The sequence below is a fragment of the Clarias gariepinus genome, chromosome 24 (genome assembly GCF_024256425.1).
Source record: "Clarias gariepinus isolate MV-2021 ecotype Netherlands chromosome 24, CGAR_prim_01v2, whole genome shotgun sequence".
NCBI lineage: Eukaryota > Metazoa > Chordata > Actinopteri > Siluriformes > Clariidae > Clarias > Clarias gariepinus.
This window is the reverse complement of record NC_071123.1, coordinates 4,561,263-4,584,189: the sequence shown is the minus strand read 5'-3', so window position 1 is coordinate 4,584,189 and position 22,927 is coordinate 4,561,263. Positions and strand designations below refer to the sequence as shown.

Here is a 22,927-nt window from a genome sequence, read left to right as displayed (position 1 = left end):
GACATAAAGCTGAACTGATTCTTTTGGCCACATTCCAGTGTAGGTGAGGCAGAATGTGTAAGAAAGTTCACGCTGCGTTTCTGGTCCCTGAGCTCCTCAACAAGCATGTACATATAGATCCAGTGACTACAGTATATTCACCAAGAAGCACCAATACATTGCCACTGTGAGCTATTCCAGACAAACTCAGCAACACAATTCCCAAGTATGTATAATGTCTCATCACTATATTGAAGAAAAAGTTGCCCAACCAGTATTTGCTTCAGACACAGTTAATGTTAACCTTAGATAAATCATTGGGACATGGGCGAATGTCATTCTAGAGATAAGATAAAGAAAAGATAAAGATACTTTATCGTCATTGTAGTTATATAATAAAATATGTTTGATAGCTCTCACAGACCAGCAGCATTAAAGACAACCTAAGCCTAAGACAAAATGGATAATATGCATAATATACAGTATACAGTGGAATTATAATAATTGCATTATAGTCTTGGGTGTAAAGTGTTCAGTGCATATTCAGTCTTGGTTTGTGTGTGTATGTGTGTCTGTGTAATGCATGCTACAGCTCTTGGGTAGAAGCTGTTTCTCAGTCTGTAAGTGTGTGTCCCGATTGTCCTGCACAATGGGAGGGGCACAAACACTCTGTGACCTGCATGGGTTGATTTCTTGATGCTTGATGTTGTAAGCCCTTGTTTGTAGACAGCTAGCATAAACTATGTTCAGATTAAGGATTCAAGGATTCAAGGATTCTTTATTGTCATACCAGCACACTTCCATGTTATAGTACAAAATTAGGACCCAGGTCCCGTTTAAGAATAATAGACAGCAGAGTAATATAAATATGATGTATATAAGTATATACATAAACATAAATAAGAGCAGTCAGAGATATATTATGCAAGAATTAAGACATAAACTATACATAGTGTATTGCACATTTTCAGAAACTGTATTGTACATTGGCCTTATAGGATTATATATGTATTGCATCATAGGGTTATATAGAACACTAAAAATATAGAGATATATTGTAATTAAATACTATCCATAGTTAGCAGCTTGTGATTGTGTTTGTGTTTGATGGAAGAGGACCTACAGAGCACGGCTAGAGTTCAGCAGTCTAATTGCCTCAGGGTAGAAGCTGTTTTTGAGCCTGGTGGTCTTGCACTGAAGGCTCCTCAGCCTTCATTAGAGATTGGTTCTTGGGAGCTTGGGTTCCCACAATTCCTTTTTTTTCCCGCAGGGTATATATCCAAGTCACTCTTCGAACACCATTCGACCGGATGTTATACCATATCACATGTCTCATTATTTCCTGATATCAGTCTTACTTCACTATCACCTGTTAGAGGAGTGGATCTGTGTGCAGTTACAGTATGTGACTAGATATGACTCCAATTTATATTCTTGTAGTAGAACCTTAATATAGAACCTGTTTAGGATGACTGTTGGAAAGTCTGTAACTGTTGTAATAAGAAATAATATAATCACCTAAATGTTGTAATTACTCATCTGGCACATACAGTAGGCTGCTGGTGCTGGCAGCTGGCCACATGTTTGCTCCATAACACTTCCATATGTAATCCTCAGACTGTACTGTAGATGGCAGATTGAGCATTTGTAAAAGAAGATTGTTCCATTATCCACTTCTCCAGCAGATCTTTAAATCTGTTAAAAAAATTCCCTGCGTAATGTTTTTATGCTCTAACACGCTGTAAATTAAAGTGCTATGGAAAAGTTTCTTTTATGTATGTCACCCTTAAATGAATAAAATCATCAAGGAAATTGTAATTGTTCACAAAGATAATTCCGAGTATATACAAAAGACAGTTTTTGAATTATGTTTTCATTTATTATTAAGGAGAAAAAAAGTAATTGGTAAAACATGAATGAATACTATAATGTACAAACAGGGTGTTTGAAACATCTTTCAAAATATGGCAGTAATTATTAATACATTCCCATACACTTGCTTTACTCTTTCTTGCTTTTTCCTGGGGTCTTTCTAAAACATTTACGGAAGAGCCAGCTGCACGTTTTCACAAAGATGAACACAACCAGTGCAATTACAGAAATTAAAAAGGCTGCCACATCCAAGCAGTGGTACTGATACCACGTGAGGTTATGGGCTTCGACCCTGAGGTGCTTGGCCCCCTTATGGCGCATCACAAACTCGATCCAGTAGACTGCCTGGTCTAGCGGCTTCATCGGTTGATCGTGATGGATTCGGGATAATCTCATCATGCTCTCTTTGTATCTGTGGAAAGAAATGGAATAACTACAGTTTGTGTATATGTATAAAGGCTAAGAGAAGTTTACTTGATTTAGACACTTGCTCTTAGAGTATCATGAAATTTGGCAATGCCAACTTCAGTTAAAAACTCAACTCACAATGGATTATTGATGACGTCATTGAGAGCCTGCGTCAAGTCCTTGCTCTCCATTTTGTTCAAGTCAAGGATAACAGCAGCTCCTTTGGTTTTCATGTGATTTAAATTGTCTGACTGATCACCAAACAGCGGCAGGCCCACCATTGGAACTCCATGATAAATAGCTTCATATAATCCATTAGTCCCACCATGGGTGACGAAGGTCTTAGTTTTAGGATGTCCTGCAGATACCAATTACTACTGTATTCACGTCAACAAAATCTTATATTGTACATTATATGAATATGGAACTTTTCCTTACCTAGTAAATCATTTTGAGGAATCCAGTCAAAGATTCTTGTATTAGGAGCAAGAGTTTCTGGTTTCTCCCCTGCGTATCGCCACAATACCTGAAGTTACACACATGATTCAGGCCAAGTTATGAGTGGACTTACCTTGGTCTAACATTGGTCTAATATTGCAAATGTGAATAATCTGTTGACATTTTTATGGTTGGTGGAAGGAAAAGGTAACCAACACTTCCTGCTGTATCAAAAGATCGTCCTCCAAAAATTCAGAATCAGTGAAACAATTTCATTATTTTTATTTCTTTTCCAAATAATCTGACAATTCTATGTGATTATATCTCAATATGTTCATTGTTTATTGCTGACCTTTTGGGGAATCTGGCCAAGTGCTGAAGCGATGGTATTCGCTCTCTCTTTGGTGAGGTTTTTTACCATAGATCCCAGTGAAAACACTACAATACCATCATCTCCTGAGCTCTGGACAAACTTCTCCATCTCCTACAAATCAAAAAGCAGAAAAAAATAATAATAAATAATAATAATAATAATAAAAAAGATGCATGTTGGTCATTCAATCCTGTCCATCAAGGGGCTGACAATGGAGTTTCACAGGTAAAACAAAAATGAAAAATTTTCCAATTTTTCCAATGTGGTATCAATATATACAAACTGTACAGTATACGGAAAATGACCCTTATAGTCTCCTAACATTTATTACAGATCTTTCAGAGATGATAAACCTGTAGACATTCTTTAGAGCAAGCTTACTTTTGGTAGAGGTTTTGCTGGTTTGCAGTGTAATCCACCCACAAATTTAAAGTTTGGCAGGAGTGGCCGTGGATATTCAAAGTCCCAATAAGTTCGGATTAACCAGATGTCAGCTTTGCCAATAGTTTCACATAGTGAGGTAGGTTTGCCTGTGAAGAACAGAAACAAAGACAGCAAAAAATTATCAATGATTATAATGTATGATAACATATTGTGTCATGGTCAGTGTTGGTTTAACCTGTCAGGGCATTGGGAGAAAACAGTGAGAAAGACAGTAAAACGATAAAGACAGATGTAACCAAGGCTGAATTAACTTTTTTTAGTCGGACAATATTTCAGACTAGATGAAGTCAGTTCTGAAGTCAAAAGCAAAGACCATTTAATATAAAATGATAGTCATTTGCTTTAGACTGCATGATATGCAGAATGGTCTATTTTTTTATTTTCAAATCCCCCTCTTCATTAACACGTTGACTTTATTGTCATTTAAATAAAAATAAAATCCTGTAGCCAAAGGAACTGCACTGTGGAAATGAATTAGGAAGAAGACAGGCATGTACTACAGCAAATTCGGACAATAAACTCTAAAAACAGTTAAGTGCACTTAAATGATTAAGAAAATAAAACAAATTAATTAATTTAATATTAAACAAGGATAACCTAAGTAAATACAAAAAGCAGGATAGTTTTACCGAAAATTTTTTTCATTTAGGGAAAAAAATATTTTCAAGGTAAAAATTATGTCCAAACCTGCCTTGCCCTATGTGAAAATTCCTCCATCATCATGAATGAACTGAGATAAACCTAATTTTTTGAAAGCAGAGTTAAAGTTAACTTTTCTAAATTAAAGTTAAATCAAGAAATCACTTAAATATAACTTGTCTGATAAAGAAAAGCATGCTAAAAGATCAAATGAGAGGCAAAGTAATTGACATGCATCCATTTAGAAAAAGTTACCAAGCCATTTGTAAGACTTTGGGACTTCAGTGAACTATGGTAAGAGTTTTTGTTTATTTCATTATATATATATGTAGAATAGAATTGCATCATTTTATTATCCTGCAGTGGTGAAAATTGAGCTTTTTCTTACATTATTGAGCTTTATACTTACATTATTTATCTAAACCTTGAACATACATTTTAAATGTATTAAACAGGAGCATTTAGTTTAGAATTCAGTATAGATGTAGTCCCATTCCGCAGCGACCATATGTATATATAGTATATCCAGAAAGAGAACAAACACATTGTTTTTCAGTTTCTGTAGGAAATCCATGTGATCTGTGTAGCTCAGACCTCCGGCTGGGACATAGGATGGTGGTGCCGGTAGCTGCCCACAGAGAAGCTCAATGGCACTCGCTAAACTAGCTCTAAAACTAATGATAAATAGAAGATTTAGTTTCTATGCTAGCAGATCCCCAAACATATATCCAAGGTCTATCAGAACAACATCAAAATGTTCCTTTCTTAACTTCTCCAGCAGATCTTCACGTTCTAAAAGCTTCCTGCACAATGCACTTTATTCTGCTCTGTGAGCACATCAGTCATCTCCTTGAGCTTGAAAAAACCCTGGATAGGGGTATCATTAGTCAAGTTATACATCCAGTAGTTCAACGCTCTGTCCAAGGCATCAATGATTTCCAGTTTGGTGTAGGGAACCTGTATGATCTCCACACTATATCCCATAGACTGATCTGTCTTTATGGATGGGGTAGCACTGTAGGTAACAACCGCCACATCGTGCCCTTTGGCTATAAGTCCGTCTATGATGGTCTTAATGTTGAGCCAGTGGCTGAATTCTGCAGGCCAGACGAGGATCTTCCCTGCCGTCACACACTGACTTAGACCGAGCGTAAAGAGAAAACAGAGAACAACTTTCTTACATGCGCTCATAATGGCTGAGGAATGTAAAAGAGAGCTCAGCTCATACAGTAAAAGTTAGAGGAGGCACTTGGCTCATGGCTTGAGAAACGAACTACATGTAGCAGGAAAAGTCCCAGAGTTGCGCAATTCACCACAGCTGTGGTATAAACAAACTCAGATCTTTCATTCCCTTAATAATGAACTGAGCGTGAGGCTCACGCAATCACTCATGTTTACACACTCAATTTCTCACACTTTTATATTCAAAACAATTATTGGTCAAAGATGCAAGCAAAAGCACCGAGCTCCAGCCTCTTTCTTATGAGTCAGCTATAAATGCCTTTTATTTTAAAGTAAAATACCGTGTCTTCAATACTCAGTGTACTGCATTCAAAGTGCACCAGCACGAGGCCGCGCCCCTTTGTTCTCTCCAAGTGAAGAGAAATAATATTTACATAATCTGGTTGAAATGAAAATTCGTTTACAGCTTGTTTGTGAAGCCATCAATCAAATACAAACGTAAGGATAATAATAGAAACAGTCATAACAGTGCTGAACAATAAAATAAAACCGGCATTTAAATGCACTTACAGACTGCAGCATAGTTACACACCAGCTGGAGCATTGAAAGAGTGAGTGAGTTTTATGATGGTATTATCCAAAGAGATACATGTGAATATTTTTAGTGTCATATTTTGATCTTCCTGTGATATCCCCGATGTGAAGACCTGAATTTTTGCGACCAGAATTTTATCGACCTGAATTTGTGATGTTGAAAAATAATAAAGATGGTATTTTTAACACTTGAAAATATTTTTTAACTGCAATTTTTTTGCATTGAAGTTCAAATGCTCCAATTACATTTTCATTTGAATCCACACCACAATAAATTGCAGTGCCAAAACTTTCAAGCATTGTAAATGCTGTAAGGATTTTTTCAATTCAGATCAAATTGCAATGCAGAAAAATTAAGTTTTTTTTTCAGTTCATGGTATTCATCATGCTATTTTTCTTTGGAGAATTTTGGCACTGTTATACTTCCATACTGAATGGTCTCCATTTATAGAATGGGGTTGAAGTCTGCCTTATACTGAATGAAAGCTTGAAAAAAAACCTGATAATAGGCACTGGTATCTTCACTTACCCATAAGTTCTGTAAACAATGGATCCCACTTTATGGTGGTCAGATATGTTAACAAAAAATCCTGGAAGAAGTTAAACAGTATATTTTTCACTCTCTGTGGAAAATCCATCTGATCTGTATAGACAATGCCAACCGCTGGCACATAAGAAGGTGGTGTTGGTAGCTGCCCACAGAGTCGCTCCATAGCACTCCCATAACTACACCTTAGACTAACAATAAACGGCAGGTTCAGCTTTAGAGCCAGGAGTTCGCCACAAATATTTATGGGATCTGTCAGAAGAACGTCAAACTGTTCCTTTCTCAACTTCTCCAGCAAATCCTTACGAGCAAAAAGCTTCCTGCACAGTGCCTGATTGTGTTCCACGTTCACTTCAAGGAGCTCCTTGATCTTCAGAGAAGACTGCATCATGGAGTCATGTTGCATTTCATATATCCAATACTTCATAAAATTATTTAAGCCATCAATGATGTCCTGCTTTGTATGTGGTACCTGTACGATCTCCACATTGTATCCTGGAGACTGATCAGTCTTTACCGAGGGTGTTGCACTTTGGGTAACAACCGTCACGCTGTGCCCTCTTGCTATGAGTTCGTCTATGATGACCTCGACATAGAGCCAGTGGCTAAATTCTGCAGGCCAGATGAGGACCTTCCCTGCTGTTACATACAGCGGTGTCTGGTTCAGCCCAAGCAGGAGGAGAAAGCAAAAAGCAGTTCTCTCACATGCACTCATGACTATAAGGTGACTAGTTTTCTGAGCTCACAAACAGAATGCACCTCAATAACAAGGCCTATAAAAGAACAAAGTACAGCCTTTTATCTCCAATAAAAGGCAGGTCTATATTGATCTTTATCACGTGGTGAAGAGGGTGGTGCTTCCTCACACTGTCAGACACCTCGTAATGAACCTGGCTGGATTGACGGTAATAATTCTTATGTTGGTACTGTACAGTATATAGTATATAATTCATCTTTCAAAGCATTTCTTACACTACAACATCACAGTGCAACATAACAGGCTCAGAATAAAACACTACCTATGCCGCACCTGATCTCGCACATGCTTGCAATTCATTAGCATCACTGTGATTGACAGGGGAGACAGAGTACTGTATGCCAGCCCTCCCACCTGGATTTACTCCATCCACAGACGGCTGTGGCACTCTTGGCATGGTAGGACAATAAATGACATAAGATACGCTCAGTGTTATTCTATTAACAATCAGCACTGTATAAACTGATTAAAAACATGTGTAATCACTGACATGCAGAGATTTTCTTTAAGAAGACATTTATCCAACATTTATGGAAAGAGGCATCAGTGTCAGTGCTTTATAGCACTCAGACGTACAGTAAAGCTGTAAAGAAAAGTTTTAGTAGACTTTGCAGTCTTCTAGTAACATGACTAAGTTCAAGGTGATTATTGCTTATCACACATTACATAAGGCACACCTTTGAAAATGAGAGTATTTTGTAATATATCAACCATATGATTGCTCCAATATGATCTTTATGGGGCCGCATTTTGCCTTAAACTTAATTCTTTCATCTCATCTTCTGATGCTCAATGTGACGTGAAGTATTATTTTATTTATATCATAAAATGACTCACTTGACATACTGGTTTCTTTACTTACCCATGAGCTCTGTATACAATGGATCCCACTTTACTGCAGCCACAAGCATAAATAGAAAATCCTGAAACATATTAAACAATGTGTTTTTCACCCTTTGAGGGAAATCCATTTGATCTGTGTAGCTTAAGCTGACCGCTGGAACGTAAGAAGATGGGGTTGGCAGCTGCCCACAGAGACGCTCCATAGCACTTCCAAAACTAAACCTCAGACTGATGACAAAAGGCAGGTTCAACTTCAGAGCCAGGAGATCACCACACATATACATGGGGTCTGTCAGTAGAACATCAAACTGTTCCTTTCTCAACCTCTCCAGCAGATCTTCATTTCCAAAAATCTCTCTGCACAGTGCATGATTCTGCTCGGCCATCGTATCAATGATCTTCTTGATCTTCAGGGAAGCCTGGATTACGTTGTCATGTTGCACATCATATATCCAGTACTTCATAAAATTATTCAAGCCATCAACAACGTCCTGCTTTGTGTATGGTACCTGTATGATCTCTACATTGTATCCTGGAGACTGATCAGTCTTTACAGAGGGTGTTGCACTATGGGTAACAACCGTCACGCTGTGCCCTCTTGCTATGAGTTCGTCTATGACGACTTTGACATTGAGCCAGTGGCTGAATTCTGCAGGCCAGATGAGGATCTTCCCTGCTGTTACATACAGCGGTGTCTGGTTCAGCCCAAGCAGGAGGAGAAAGCAAAAAGCAGCTCTCTCACATGCGTTCATTATGGCAGGATGATCAGGCTTCCCAGTTCACACACTCACCTTTAGAATTAGAGGCAGGGACCAAATGGCTTATAAGATACCACACATCCATAAATACACCTTTACACAATCCACAGTAAAGAGCAAATAAGGACCATGGAACTTTGAACTTTAAACCCAACTGTCTGATAGGCTTCAAGGGACTAAACATTTTTAAACCATGTTAGTTATAGAACATGGTCAATTTCTACCCAAGATTAGAAGGTTAAATTGTTTCCTGATAGAACTAACTCTAACAATTAGTGCAGTGACTAGGATGCGTATACTGTAAGATAAAAGTTCTCTCAACCTTTTTTAAGTCTTTCTTTATGAGCAGTACGTTAACAGATTTTGTAACCTATTACCTATTACCTATTCGCATGGCTAAAAACTAAAAAAAAAAAAAAAAATCAAAACAAATTTGTTAAAAATTACTTGTTATAGATACAAAATATTTTTGGATGAAATATTACGCATCGGACTGAATTCCACCAGGGCCAATAGGTTTAGCACTGAATGATGAACGGCTAATCAGAAATGATCTGTGGATTTTGGAATATTGAGGCCCAAATAGTTAACCATTTGCTTATACTGGCAGATAAAAACACTTAATATGTTACCTTTAATATGTTATAGTACCTTTAAAACTAAACAGAATTACTTCAGCACACTGAACAAATTTAAGGTCTTATCATTCTGCTTTTTAGATGGTGAACTACACTAGCAGACCTCCTTGGACTCAGCCAATAGAGCACGCTTCAACCTGTCCTGTTAAACAGTCTCTGGTGCAAAAAATACAGTGCTAACTGTTTAACAGACGAAAAAACCTTAAACTGGGATAACTAACAAACCAAGCCAATCTTCACGATTTCTGAAGTTTTCATACTTGTTATCTTGTGTAAATTTTCCACACCAGCTTAGTAAACCATTGGGTCTTGAACCATTAGGGTCCAGCATTAGCACTGTAGTTTGTACACCTGCCACATTGTCTTCACCCATGTGTTGTCATTCAATTTAATTTTAATAAAAATTTTTATTAACAATGGTTATTGTCTCAAAGCAGCTATGTCATTAGCACAAGGAATGTCCTTTTGGCCTAAATGAACTGCAGATATTTTATTATTCGCCTGTTATGATTTTGCGTGATCCTGCCCTCTGCTGTTCTTTCTTGGTATTTGTTTGTTTTTCAGATGGGTGTTCCTCCAGATAATTCACTGGACGTTGCGATTGGTTCATCTCATCAACCAACCAGAATAAAAGGACCACCCCAAACTCCTTTCAGATGCCTTTTGTGCCACCGCGTGCGTCTTTGTATTGTGTTCCTGTTTTGCAATTCGACCTTTGTATATTTGAATATATTACCAGAGAGAACTGTCTAGTCCTGTTGTTGATATGACCTAAGCCTGTTTTGACTACGAGTGTGGATTTTGTTTTGGATTGGTTAGCCGTTTGTAAATATTATTGTAAATAGTACGTTTCATTGTATTAAGGGTTGTAGGAGGTTTGACGCCATTTCTTTTGTTGTATAGATTTTGCACTCTGTTTTTTTGGTTAGGAAGTTAGGTAAGGATTATGTATTTTATTTTATTTTATTTTTAGGAATTTAGTTCATTTTGGGCAAAGACCATTTTGTTTATTATTTTGGCCTTGTCAACCTCTGAAGTTGGAACCCTTCCTTTTTTTGCTTAGAAATAAAAGAAATACATTTTCCAAATTCCTCTGCTAGTGAGACTCATTTTACTCACCTTTTGCTACGACACAGTCCCCTAGACGGTCGTAACATCGCCCCACCTACTTTGATCGAAAGGTACAGGCTATTTGCAGGTGCCTTGCATAATGAAACCACAGCAGGGCAAGGCTTCTTCTTACAAAGACCCACATTTATGGAATAGCCTTCCAAATAATTTTCAGTATTCAAGCACAGTGTCAATTTTTATGCATAAGCTGATATATTATATGTTTAGTCAAGCTTTCTGTAAATAGGATTTCCTTAAAGCTTCAGACATGGGGCTCATGGACATACAGCTTTATGGTAAACTGGTATTGGTTTTGAAATTTGGTCCCATTCTTGCTTCATATAGGTTTCCAGCAGCTAAAGATTTTGTCGTCGTCTTTGATGTATTTTTCGGTTATTTCGTGTTTGTTTATAAAACTCCCAAAACTAAACCTCAGACTGATGAAAAACAGCAGGTGGGGTCTGTCAGTGGGACATTAAATTGTTCCTTTTCAACTTCTCCAGCAGATCTTCATCTCCAAAAATCCCCCTGCACAGTGCATGATTCTGCTCTTTGATCACATCAAGGATCTCCTTGATCTTCAGAGAAGTCTGGATTATGTTGTCATGTTGTACCTCATACATCCAGTAGTTTATAAACCCGTCCATGTTGTTAATAAGGTTCTGCTTTGTGCATGGTACCTGTATGATTTCCACATTGTAACCCAGAGACTGATCTGTATCTACAGATACCGTTGTACTCACACTCAACTTCAAATGGAGAAACAGTGATGATCAGGCTTGTAAGAGACCAAAAATGAATGATTATCCCTTTTCAGAAGTAGATGATAAAAAGCAAATAAGGACCATGGTACATTGAACTTTATACCAAACTAGGGGTTGGATGCACTTAACAGTGTCACTTGGTAAGAAGGGCGGTGCTTCATTAGCACATTATTTCTCAATCCACATGAGTTATTTGCACTCATTCTATAAGCTACTCTTTACAACTGTCTATTATAGCAGATTGGCAAGAGATTTTATAACCCATTTAAAAAAAATTAATCAAAAAGATATTTACCACTGATACAAATTTAAAACAAGTTTGATCAATAATTATAATAGATATAAGAGGTTGGGTGAGATTTGGCACATTGAAATAAACTATATTAAACTCATATCTTCTGAATGGTTAACTTGACACATGCTGGGCAGGTTAGAACTTTAAAGCTCAAATATTTAACCAATTGCTTGCATAAGCACATAAAACAGCAAATTTGTATGTTACCTTTTGAATACATTTTAACAAGATTTCCTGACCACACTGCCCAAATTAAAAAAACAACAACAAACAACACAGCCTTACCATACTAAGTTGGACTCTGTAGAAAAATATACACTTTTTTTCATTTAAAAATATAATTGACATGGTGGAACATCAACTTAGAAATGTTTAAAAGTTAGAACTTTTCAAGGTGAATTGACACACTCAACAAGATATACTGATTCTTCACTTACCAACAAACTCTGTATACAATGGATCCCACCTTGCTGCAGTCATAAGCTTAAATATAAAATCCAGAATCAGATTTAACAGTAGGTTTTTCACCCTTTGTAGGAAATCCATGTGATCTGTGTAGGTTAAGCTGGCTGCTGGAACATAAGAAGATGGTGTTGGCAGCTGCCCACAGAGTCTCTCTATAGCACTTCCATAACTAAACCTCAGACTAATGACAAACGGCAGGTTCAGCTTCAGAGCCAGGAGATCACCACACAAAAACATGGGGTCTGTCAGTAGAACATCAAACTGTTCCTTTCTCAACTTCTCCAGCAGATCTTCATCTCCAAAAATCCCCCTGCACAGTGCATGATTCTGCTCTTTGATCATATCAAGGATCTCCTTGATCTTCAGAGAAGTCTGGATTATGTTGTCATGTTGTACCTCATACATCCAGTAGTTTATAAACCCGTCCATGTTGTTAATAAGGTCCTGCTTTGTGTATGGTACCTGTATGATCTCCACATTGTAACCCAGAGACTGATCTGTATTTACAGATACCGTTGCACTCTGGGTAACAATCGTCACATTGTGTCCTCTTGCTATAAGCTCATCTATGATGACCTTCATATTAAGCCAGTGGCTAAATTCTGCAGACCAGAAGAGGACCTTCCCTGCTGTTACATACTGTAGCGTCTGGTTTAGACAGAGCAGGAGGAGAAAGGAAAAAGCAGCTCTCTCAGATGCACTCATGACGACAGGATGATGAGACTTCACCGGTAACACACTCAACTTCAAATGGAGAAACAGTGACGATCAGACTTGTAAGAGACCAAAACTGAATAAATATCCCTTTTCAGAAGTAGACCATAAAAAGCAAATAAGGACCATGGTACATTGAACTTTATTCTCAAATACGGGCGATACAGCCCTGTAAAACCAAACACATAAAAAAACTAGCCAGAAAATTCTAATTTGGAAATTGGAACTGAGATATTTATTAGCCCCTTTAACAAAATAAAATGTAAAAAAATAAAAAATAAAATTAGCCGTTTTTGGCAGGTTTTTCAGGCTCATTTCAGATACAAAAATACTTTGCTTTTTGTATCTTTTCTTAGATAAATATGTTTTTTGTATTAAACATATTTATCTGAGAAGTGATTACCCGTGCAGTGCTTGCATGTCTGCTGAGTTTCCCATGTTGGAAAATGATCAACGCCTTCCTATCTCCTATCAAAAGGCAGCTTGGCCTTTCACAAGGTGGTGTTGGAGTTGCTTTTAGGTGGGTTGGGGTCCGCAACTGATTTACTGTAGGCCTTTCCTGTGCTTGTCAGAGAAGTCCCAACCAAAGCCTGAAACCTTCACAGAGCCATTGGTTTCCTCTGGAACTCTAACGTTTTTTGGCCTCTTCCGTAGTGGTTCCACGCATTAATGACTGCTACTGTAACAGTGTACAGTACCACCTTGTAACAGTGCAGACAGCATATCCAGGAGATCAACATCTCCCATGAATTTGTTAAATGCTTCAACAGTGGCTGGTCTGGGAACCATTATGTGAGTTTTGGATTTGCAATTTCCAACAGGTTCAATGCAAAAAAAAAAAAAAAATCAGGTTAACTGCTTTGGTGTCATGCCATCTTACAATGATGTTGCTGTCCTGGTTCACTCTAAAGTCCATTGAACTTCTTCCATATTTTTTTTCAGTTCTTTTTCATCCTTCATGGTGAAATATTTCATCCTGTTCATCCAGATGGTGTAAATGTAGTGGAATTTCTGTCTCTTTTAGGTGTTGCACAAGGGGAACTGATTTGAAGTAGTGGTCGACAAAGACCTTGTGATTTTTTTATCCGCTGAAATTGTTGATGTCAATTTCAGCACAACTTATCCTGTAACACCAACTTCAGACTTTCTCTGTCTGGATTTTCTGCACCTTGACAAACATCAAAGTCATAAAGAAAGCCACTCTGTCCAGCACATCCCCATATCTTGAAACCTCATTTGTGAGGTTTTGCACGCATGTAGACACATAGATGAGATGTTTCCTTGAATGCCACCATGATTTTATCAACTAAACTTTCACAGTTTATCTTTCTTTGCATCATCAGACACACTGAGGTTGTCCGGAAAGTGAATGAGTGTCAGCAATTTCAGAAACTGATTTCCAGACATTACACCACAAACTGCAGGGAGCAGTCCATCTCCCAATAGGTTCTCACTAGTTTTGGGGGTAATGTACGGTGGCCCTGAAGTGCAAAACAAATTAACAAAACTGAAAACAAAATAGCAAAACCCAAAACAAAATAACAAATTTAAAACCAAATTAACAAAACGGGAAACAAAATAACTAACACCTGACTGGCCGAGAAGTGCAGTACAAACTAACAAAATGGAAAACAAATTAACAAATTCAAAACCAAATAACAAAACCCAAAACTATTTTTTTAGGGAGGTTTGTTGTTTTGTTTTTGGTTTTGTTATTTTGTTTTCGGATTTGTTAATTTGTATTGCACTTCTCGGCCAGTCAGATACAAACCAGAAAAGGTAGGTATGGTTTGCGAATGAATTGCTTACCGCTAATTGGACAAGACATCTGCCACTCAAGACATACAGGAAGTACTGTAGTAGCGGTAGACTTGTGTGTGTATGAATGTGCAAACATTATTGTGGTTTAAAATATGGCGTTCTTACGGTGGCCCTGGAGTCAGTTTTGTTAATTGTTTTGCACTTCACGGCCATCATAGTTTAAAGTGAAGCAGAACACACAAGAAACAAAAATAAAGAAACAAGTTCCTACTGTACTTCCTGTATATCTTGAGTGACAGATGTCTCGTCCAATCAGCGGTAAGCATTTCATTCGCAAACTATACCTACCTTTTCCGGTTTGTATCTGACTGGCCAAGAAGTGCAATACAAATTAACAAAAACGAAAAACAAATTAACAAATTCAAAACCAAATTAACAAATCCGAAAACAAAAAAACAAAATCAAAAACAAAACAACAAAACCCCCTCCAAAAAAAAAAAGTTTTGGGTTTTGTTATTTGGTTTTGAATTTGTTATTTTGTTTTCCGTTTTGTTAATTTGGTAAGGACTTTCACACACACACTAAGGGATTGTAGGACGACTTTCACACACTAAGGGATTGGAAATCACTACTGTCTGTGACCAGACGGAAGCCACTTTTTAGTAAAAGGCAGATGGCAGCCCACCTGGTTTGCCAAATGGCACTTGAAGGACTCTCAGACCATGAGAAACAAAGTTATCAGGTCTGATGATATTTCTGGCCACTCTGCCATATAGGCCTGATTGGTAGATTGCTGCAGAGATGGTTGTCTTTCTGGAAGGTTCTCCTCTCTCCACAGAGGACCTCTGGAGCTCTGACAGAGTGACCATCGGGTTCTTAGTCACCTCCCTGACTAAGGCCCTTCTCCCCCGATCCCTTAGTTTAGATGGCCGGCCAGCTCGAGGAAGAGTCCTGGTGGTTTTGAACTTCTTCCACTTACGGATGATGGAGGCCACTGTGCTCATTGGGACCTTTAAAGCGGCAGAATTTTTTCTGTAAACTTCCCCAGATTTGTGCCCCGAGACAAACCTGTCTCGGAGGTCTACAGACAATTCCTTTAAATTTATGCTTGGTTTGAGCTCTGATGTAACAAACCACCTTCTATTATTAAAAACAGTAACTAGCCGTTAGCAGAAATCAGGGAGAGTAAGGACCATCAGAGGCAACAATAGTTAACATCCAATGTTGTGCTATATTTACACCACTCACACGCTACCCACTCACACCACATTCAATCCGCAACACTGTTAAATGTATAGAGTCTTTTCTCCTTTAACTTAAGTCCATACGTACAAACATGAAACCAGAGAACGTCCCAGTCCAGCAGCCGAAGACTCAGTCCCGGGTGCACACAGTCGCTGACGTGTTTAATCCCGGAGAACAGCCGACACATACCAGCTCCCGGGAAACACACAAACACAAAACACAAACAAAACAAAAACCCTCATGCGCATCGGACAAGGTTATCCCGCATTCGGGTTTACAACTGCCTTGGTTTTTAGCATTTAGCTTTTAGCATTAGCAATTAGATATTTAGCTTTAGCTGTGATATGGCTGCTGTTACCTAGCCCAGCCTCTCTTCTTTTATTAATTTTTACCAAGAAAGCCCACACAGCGCCCCTGCTGGCCGGGAGCTCGTAACCAGGAAACCGCCTGTTACACCGACATGAACTGTCAACTGTGGGACCTTATATAGACAGGTGTGTGCCTTTCCAAATCATGTCCAATCAACCAAATTTACCTTAATTGGACTCCAATTAAGCTGCAGAAACATCTCAAGGATGATCAGGGGAAACAGGATGCGTCTGAGCTCAATTTTGAGCTTCATGGGAAAGGCTGTGAATACTTATGTACATGTGCTTTCTCAATTTTTAAAAAAAAATAAATTTGCTAAAATCTCAAGCAAACTTTTTTCATGTTGTCATTATGGGGTGTTGTGTGTAGAATTTGGGAAAAAATTTATCTATTTTAGAATAAAGCTGTTACATAACAAAATGTGGTAACAAAATTGCTTGCATAAGCACATAAAACAGCAACTTTGTATATTATCTTTTAAATTCATTTTGCCAAGATTTCCTCACCATACTGGTCAGATTTTAAATAAAATAAAAAACCCATAGCCTTACCATACTAACTTTGAACCAGCAGAACCCCTTGACACCAGACAGTAGAATAACAAATTTAAGTGTATGCTCACAGACCTGTCCTGTTAAACAGTCACTACTATACTGTAGAACCACAATGGTGACTGTAACAGTAAAACTTGTAACTGGCATTAATAACAAACCAGGATAATGTTCACAATATCTAAAGTGTTTTAGTTGTCTGTATTAAATACTGCACTGGTCAAATGGTATTGAATGATTTTTATAACAGCTGTCTGGACATAAGTTGCATTACCTCTAATATGTTGTAATTTCTATAGAAACATATACAACTTTAAAGGTATAGACAGTGACGATAAGGCTTGTAAGAGACCAGAAATTAATAAATATTCCTTTTCAGAAGTAGACGATAAAGAGAAAATAAGGACCTTGTTACATTGAACTTCATGCCAACAGATGTCTGGTCATAAGTTACATTTTCTTTAATATGTTAATATGTCTATAACATATACTGTATAATATGTCTAATATGTCATGTCTATAGAAAAAATATACACTTTAAATACTTGCACGGTGTCACACACACTCGCTTCGCGACCATCCACGCTACAAAGGGCTAAACGCTATCGCTTCGTCTTCTGGTCTTCCCGGGTTAGTACTTGACATAGATATCGCGACTCTTCGCCGGAGCATCCAAGATGTCACGGCCTTGCGCCGTGAGGTGGCGGAGCTTCGGAAGAAGAACGCGGCCCTCTGCAAGACTGTCGCTAGCTCGGCTAGCCGGCCTCCCCTCACGGCGGCCGCAGCCCCGCCCCCCTCTTCACCTTCTGATGTTTTTTTTTTCTATACTGGATAAATGGGATGGCACGGACGGGAAATGTAGTGTTTTTCTAACTGCATTAGATCTGGTGTTTGAGTTCAATGCCACCAATACTCCACCGATCGATTGCGCATTGCTCTCCTCGTCTCGCTGCAATCAGGGCAGGCAGCTGAGTGGGCCACGACAGTCCTTCGCTCTGATTCCGACACCGTCCATTCATACAATGAGTTCACCCACCAGCTAAAACTCACCTTTGAACATCCTGCGGGCGAGGTGGAGACCGACACGAAGCTGTAACATCTGCGGCAGGGTGGATTGTCCGTGATTCGTTACACGGCCAACTTCCGCACTCTCGCCGTGCAGACCTCCTGGGGAGACGCCATGCTGGCTTCTAGGATTAAAGACAAACTAGCCAGGCGAGCTAGCACCCACCTTCTCCTACACAGCTCCACGCCCATCGACCTCCTTCACCCCTACCACCCACGGACATGTCGGATCCTCCACCTCCTGCCATAGTTGACACCGGAGCCGGGGAACCCATGCAATTAGGACGCGCCTCCCTAACCGTGGCCGAACGTGAACAAAGTTTTAGAGAGGAATTGTGCGCCTATTGTGGGTCAGAAAATTATCACCCAGGTTTATCGGTCCTTATCGCATCATACTCCGCATCAACCCTGTCACCTACTGGCTCCAGCTGCCTGCGGCGCTCCGAATCCATCCGGTGTTCCACACCTTACAACTGAAACCCTTCACCACTTCTCCTATGGTCACACTCTCCCCCGCTGCTCCTCACCCCCGAATCATTGACAGTGGCCCTGCTTACACCATATGTCGGATCCTCGGTTCGCGCCCTAAAGGCCGAGGCATCCAGTACCTGGTTGACTGGGAAGGCTACGGCCCCGAGGAGCGATCTTGGATTCTGGCCCGGTTCATCCTCGCCCCCGAGCTTATCAGGGACTACCATCGTCGAGTATCCTCAACCCAGGATCGTCCGGAGTCGGCCCTGGACAGGGGGTTACTGTCACACAGACCCGCTCCGCGACCGGCACTAGGACCCGGAAGTAGTACGGTCGGAAAACAGTAAGCATAAAAGAAGACAAGATGGCGCTTAACATCGCTTAGACATTGAGTTCGCCCATGTCATTCCCGACAGTTCGCCAGCCTTTCTGTGAGTACTCACTTTTTTTGGGTTTACTTTCTGATCGAGTGTGTGTTATTAGGACGCGGGTTGAATTTGTGTTTTTCCCTTTCTCCCCTACTGAGAGAGTCCTTAGACTAAATCGGGTGGTTATCCTGCCTACTCACGCCACATCAGCGTTTGGGTTTACCATTCACGCTACAAAGGGCTAACCACTATCGCTTCGTCTTCTGGTCTTCCTGGGTTAGTATTTGACACACGGCAAACATGCCATTTAAAAACATGTAATCATTGACACGGTGGAGCTTTCTGTAATTTTTTTCCCCTGTATTTTTTTTTGGTTATATATCACATTACAGTAGTTATTCACATTCGCTTCTACTTATAAGCTACTCTATACAAAAATACACATCAACAAGATATTTACACTAATAAAATGTTTTTATCAACTTTGTTATTAATTTCTCTCTCATTTTTAGGGGGGTTGAAAGGTGCTTGGGTGAGATTTGGCACATTGAAATGAACTGTATTAAACTCATACCTTTTGAATGGTTAATTTAAAACATACTGGAAAGTTTGGAACTTCAAAGCAATCATTTGCATAAACTCATAAAACAGCAACTTTGTATGTTATCATTTGAATACATTTTAACAAGATTTCCTCACCAAACTGCCCAGATTAAAAAATAAATAAATAAATAAAACAGAGCCTTACCATGGACTCTGAACCAGCAGACCTCCTTGACACCAGACAGTAGAATAACAAGTTTAAGTGAATGGTCACTGACATGTCCTGTTGAACGGTCACTGCTGCAGAACCACAATGATGACCGTGTAACAGTAAAACTTCAACTCGCATCATTAACAAACGAGGCTAATCTTTTAGTTGTCTGTATTAAATGCACTGGTCAAAAGGTGTTGAATGATTCTAGTTGCCTGGTCAAATGTTGCATTAGCTCTAATATGTTGTATTTTCTTTAAAAACATATACACTTTTTTCATTTAAAAACATATAATCATTGACATGGTGGAACGTCAACGTAAAAATGTTTAAAAAATTTGAATCTTGGAAGGTGAATTGACACACTTGACAAGACATACTGTTTCTTACCAACAAACTCTGTATACAACGGATCCCACTTTGCTGTAGTCACAAGCTTAAATATAAAATCCTGAACAAGATTAAACAGTAGGTTTTTCATCCTCTTTGGGAAATCCATGTGATCTGTGTAGCTAAAGCTGGCCGCTGGAACATAAGAAGATGGTGTTGGAAGCTGCCCACAGAGACGCTCTATAGAACTCCCAAAACTAAACCTCAGACTAATGACAAACGGCAGGTTTAGCTTCAGAGCCAGGAGATCACCACACATATACATGGGGTCTGTCAGTAGAACGTCAAACTTTTCCTTTCTCAACTTCTCCAGCAGATCTTCATCTCCAAAAATCTTCTTGCACAGTGCATGATTCTGCTCTGTGATCATATCAAGGATCTCCTTGATCTTCAGAGAAGTCTGGATTATGTTGTCATGTTGTGCCTCATACATCCAGTACTTTATAAATACATTCAAGTTGTTAATGAGGTCCTGCTTTGTGTATGGTACCTGTATAATCTCCAAATTGTAACCCAGAGACTGATCGGTGTTTACAGATGCTGTTGCACTCTGTGTAATGATCGTCACATTGTGTCCTCTTGCTATAAGCTCGTCTATGATGACCTTCATATTAAGCCAGTGGCTGAATTCCCCTGTCCAGGCGAGGACCTTCCCTGCTGTTACATACTGCAGAGTCTGGTTCAGACAGAGCAGGAGAAGAAAGGAAAAAGCAGCTTTCTTAGATGCAAACATGACGGCAGGATGATGAGACTTTACAGGTAACACACACAACTTCAAACAGAGAGACAGTGATGATCAAACTTGTAAGAGACAAGAAATTAATAAGTATCCCTTTTCAGAAGTAGACGATAAAGGGCCGATAAGGACTATGTTACACTAAACTTTATACCAAACAAGGGGTTGGATGCACTTTACAGTGTCACTTGGTAAGATGGGCGGTGCTTCATTACCATATTATTTCTCAATCCACATGAGTTATTTACACTCACTTTTACTTATAATCTACTTATAGGATACTCTATACAACTGTCTATTCAGTTGACTTGAGATTTTGTAACAAAAAAAAAATCAAAAAAATGAAAATCAAAAAAGATATTTACACTGATAAAACTTTTAAGCAACTCTGTTGCCTTAGTGAGATCTGGCACATTGGACTGAAATGTGTTAAACTCATACCTTAACTCAAATGGTTAACTTGACCCTTATTTTTCAAGACCTCTGCCCCACATCCTGAATAATGGAAGTTCATTCTTGCTAAATCAGTGCTTGGAGTTTTAAGCATTATAAGCATGAATATGCAAAAACAGGGTGCTATCAGTCATAACATATACTGTATAATATGTCTAATATGTCATGTCTATAGAAAAAAATATACACTTTAAATACTTGCATGGCAGACATGCCTTTTAAAAACACGTAATCATTGACACGGTGGAGATTTCTGTAATTTTTTCCTCTGTATTTTCTTTTATATATTTAGTGTTTGTTTATATTTCACATTCAATTGCTTTGCGTACTTTTTTACACTCGCTTCTACTTATAAGCTACTTTATACAAAAAACACACATCAACAATATTATATTTATATAATATTTACACTGATAAAAAAATTAATCAAGTTTGTTAATAATTTCTCTCTCTCTCTTTTTTGAGGAAATCTTGTTATGGTGTTTGCGTGAGATTTGGCACATTGAAATGAACTGTATTAAACTCATACCTTTTGAATGGTTAACTTAAAACTCAAAGCAATCATTTGCATAAACTCATAAAACAGCAACTTTGTATATTATCATTTGAATACATTTTAACAAGATTTTAACCACACTGCTTAGATTTAAGTTTTTTTTTTTTTTTAATGCCACAGTCTAACCATACTAAGTTGGACTCTGAACCAGCAGACCCCCTTGACACCAAACAATAGAATAACAAGTTTAAGTGTATGCTCACTGACCTGTCCTGTTAAACAGTCACTGCTGTAGAACCACAATGGTGACTGTAACAAGAAAACTTCAACTCACATCAATAACAAACCAGGATAATTTTTACAATCTCTAGTGTTAAATGATTTTTCTATAGCTGTGGTCAAAAGTTTTAAGAATGATACAAATATTAATTTTCACAAAGTCTGCTTTACTATGGTATACTAAAGTATAATTACAAGCATTTCATAAGTGTCAAAGGCTTTTATTAACAGTTACATTAAGTTTATGCAAAGATTCGATATTTGCAGTGTTGTCCCTTCTTTTTCAAGACCACCGCAACTCGACCTGTCATGCTGTCAATCAACTTCTGCCCCACATCCTTACTGATGGAAGTTCATTCTTGCATAAATCAGGGCTTGAAACTTTAAGCATTATAAGCATGATTATGCAAAAATGGGCTGCCATCAGTATGTGAGCAAGAAGTTGATTGACAGCATTCCAGGATGTATCGCAGCAGTCTTAAAAAAAGAAGGGTCAACAATACAAATATTAAATCTTTGCATAACCTTAAATTAAATTTTACTATGAATAAAAGTCTTTAACACTTACAGTATGAAATGCTTGAATTATACTTCAGTATACCATAGTAACATCTGACAAAAAGTTAATATTTGTGTCATTCTCAAAACTTTTGGCCTGTGTGATAGCTGTCTGGTCATAAGTTGCATTTTCTCGAATATGCTATCATTTCTATAGAAAACCATACACTTTAGATATTTGCACAGCAGACATGCCACAAAAATCACATTTAAAACCATGTAACATTGACACAGTAGAAATTTCTGTAATTTTTTTCCACTGTATTTTTTTTTGTTTATTTATAAAAGGGCAATTCAAACCAGGATTTTTGATTATGCAGAAAATCAGAACAGTTATGAGAGTAAAAACTCCCTTTATTTCTCTTTTAAAATCTTTGCTTCACTAGTTCACTTATCCCATCGTTTCACTAATGCTTGGATACCACTAAGGTAAAAGGGACGCCAGCGCAATGTTCGCTGAATCATCATTTCAAAAAGTTCCACTCACGGGAACGTCTGCGGCAGTCTCCAAGCCACTTCTGGCGTGTTCGTCATTTATGGAAGTCCGGCCTTCTGTAAAACATTTGCACCATTCAAATGTTTTACAACAGCTCAGAGTCTCATGACTGTAC

The 22,927-nt window shown here is 38.4% G+C and overlaps 1 protein-coding gene and 1 pseudogene across 6 annotated transcripts; both read right to left on the bottom strand.

The window, feature by feature from the left end:
- Positions 1-1,771: 1,771 nt before the first annotated feature.
- On the bottom strand, positions 1,772-20,634 carry LOC128511961 (UDP-glucuronosyltransferase 2C1-like). Of its 6 annotated transcripts, none has more exons than XM_053485009.1 (7): positions 8,445-8,853; positions 6,459-6,807; positions 3,452-3,600; positions 3,050-3,181; positions 2,698-2,785; positions 2,398-2,617; positions 1,774-2,263 (listed from the first exon to the last, which is right to left on the bottom strand). In XM_053485009.1, the coding sequence occupies exons 1-7, from the start codon at positions 8,826-8,828 to the stop codon at positions 1,981-1,983; spliced, it is 1,605 nt and encodes a 534-aa protein (XP_053340984.1). In that variant the 5' UTR covers positions 8,829-8,853; the 3' UTR covers positions 1,774-1,980. The 6 variants fall into 6 exon arrangements, with proteins under 6 accessions (XP_053340982.1, XP_053340983.1, XP_053340979.1 ...); XM_053485010.1 differs by having other exon boundaries at positions 1,775-2,263; positions 6,459-6,948; positions 8,586-9,219; XM_053485007.1 differs by lacking the exons at positions 6,459-6,807; positions 8,445-8,853 and adding an exon at positions 12,079-12,882 and having other exon boundaries at positions 1,772-2,263.
- LOC128511964 (UDP-glucuronosyltransferase 2B4-like) lies at positions 3,607-6,119 on the bottom strand (annotated as a pseudogene).
- Positions 20,635-22,927: the final 2,293 nt, after the last annotated feature.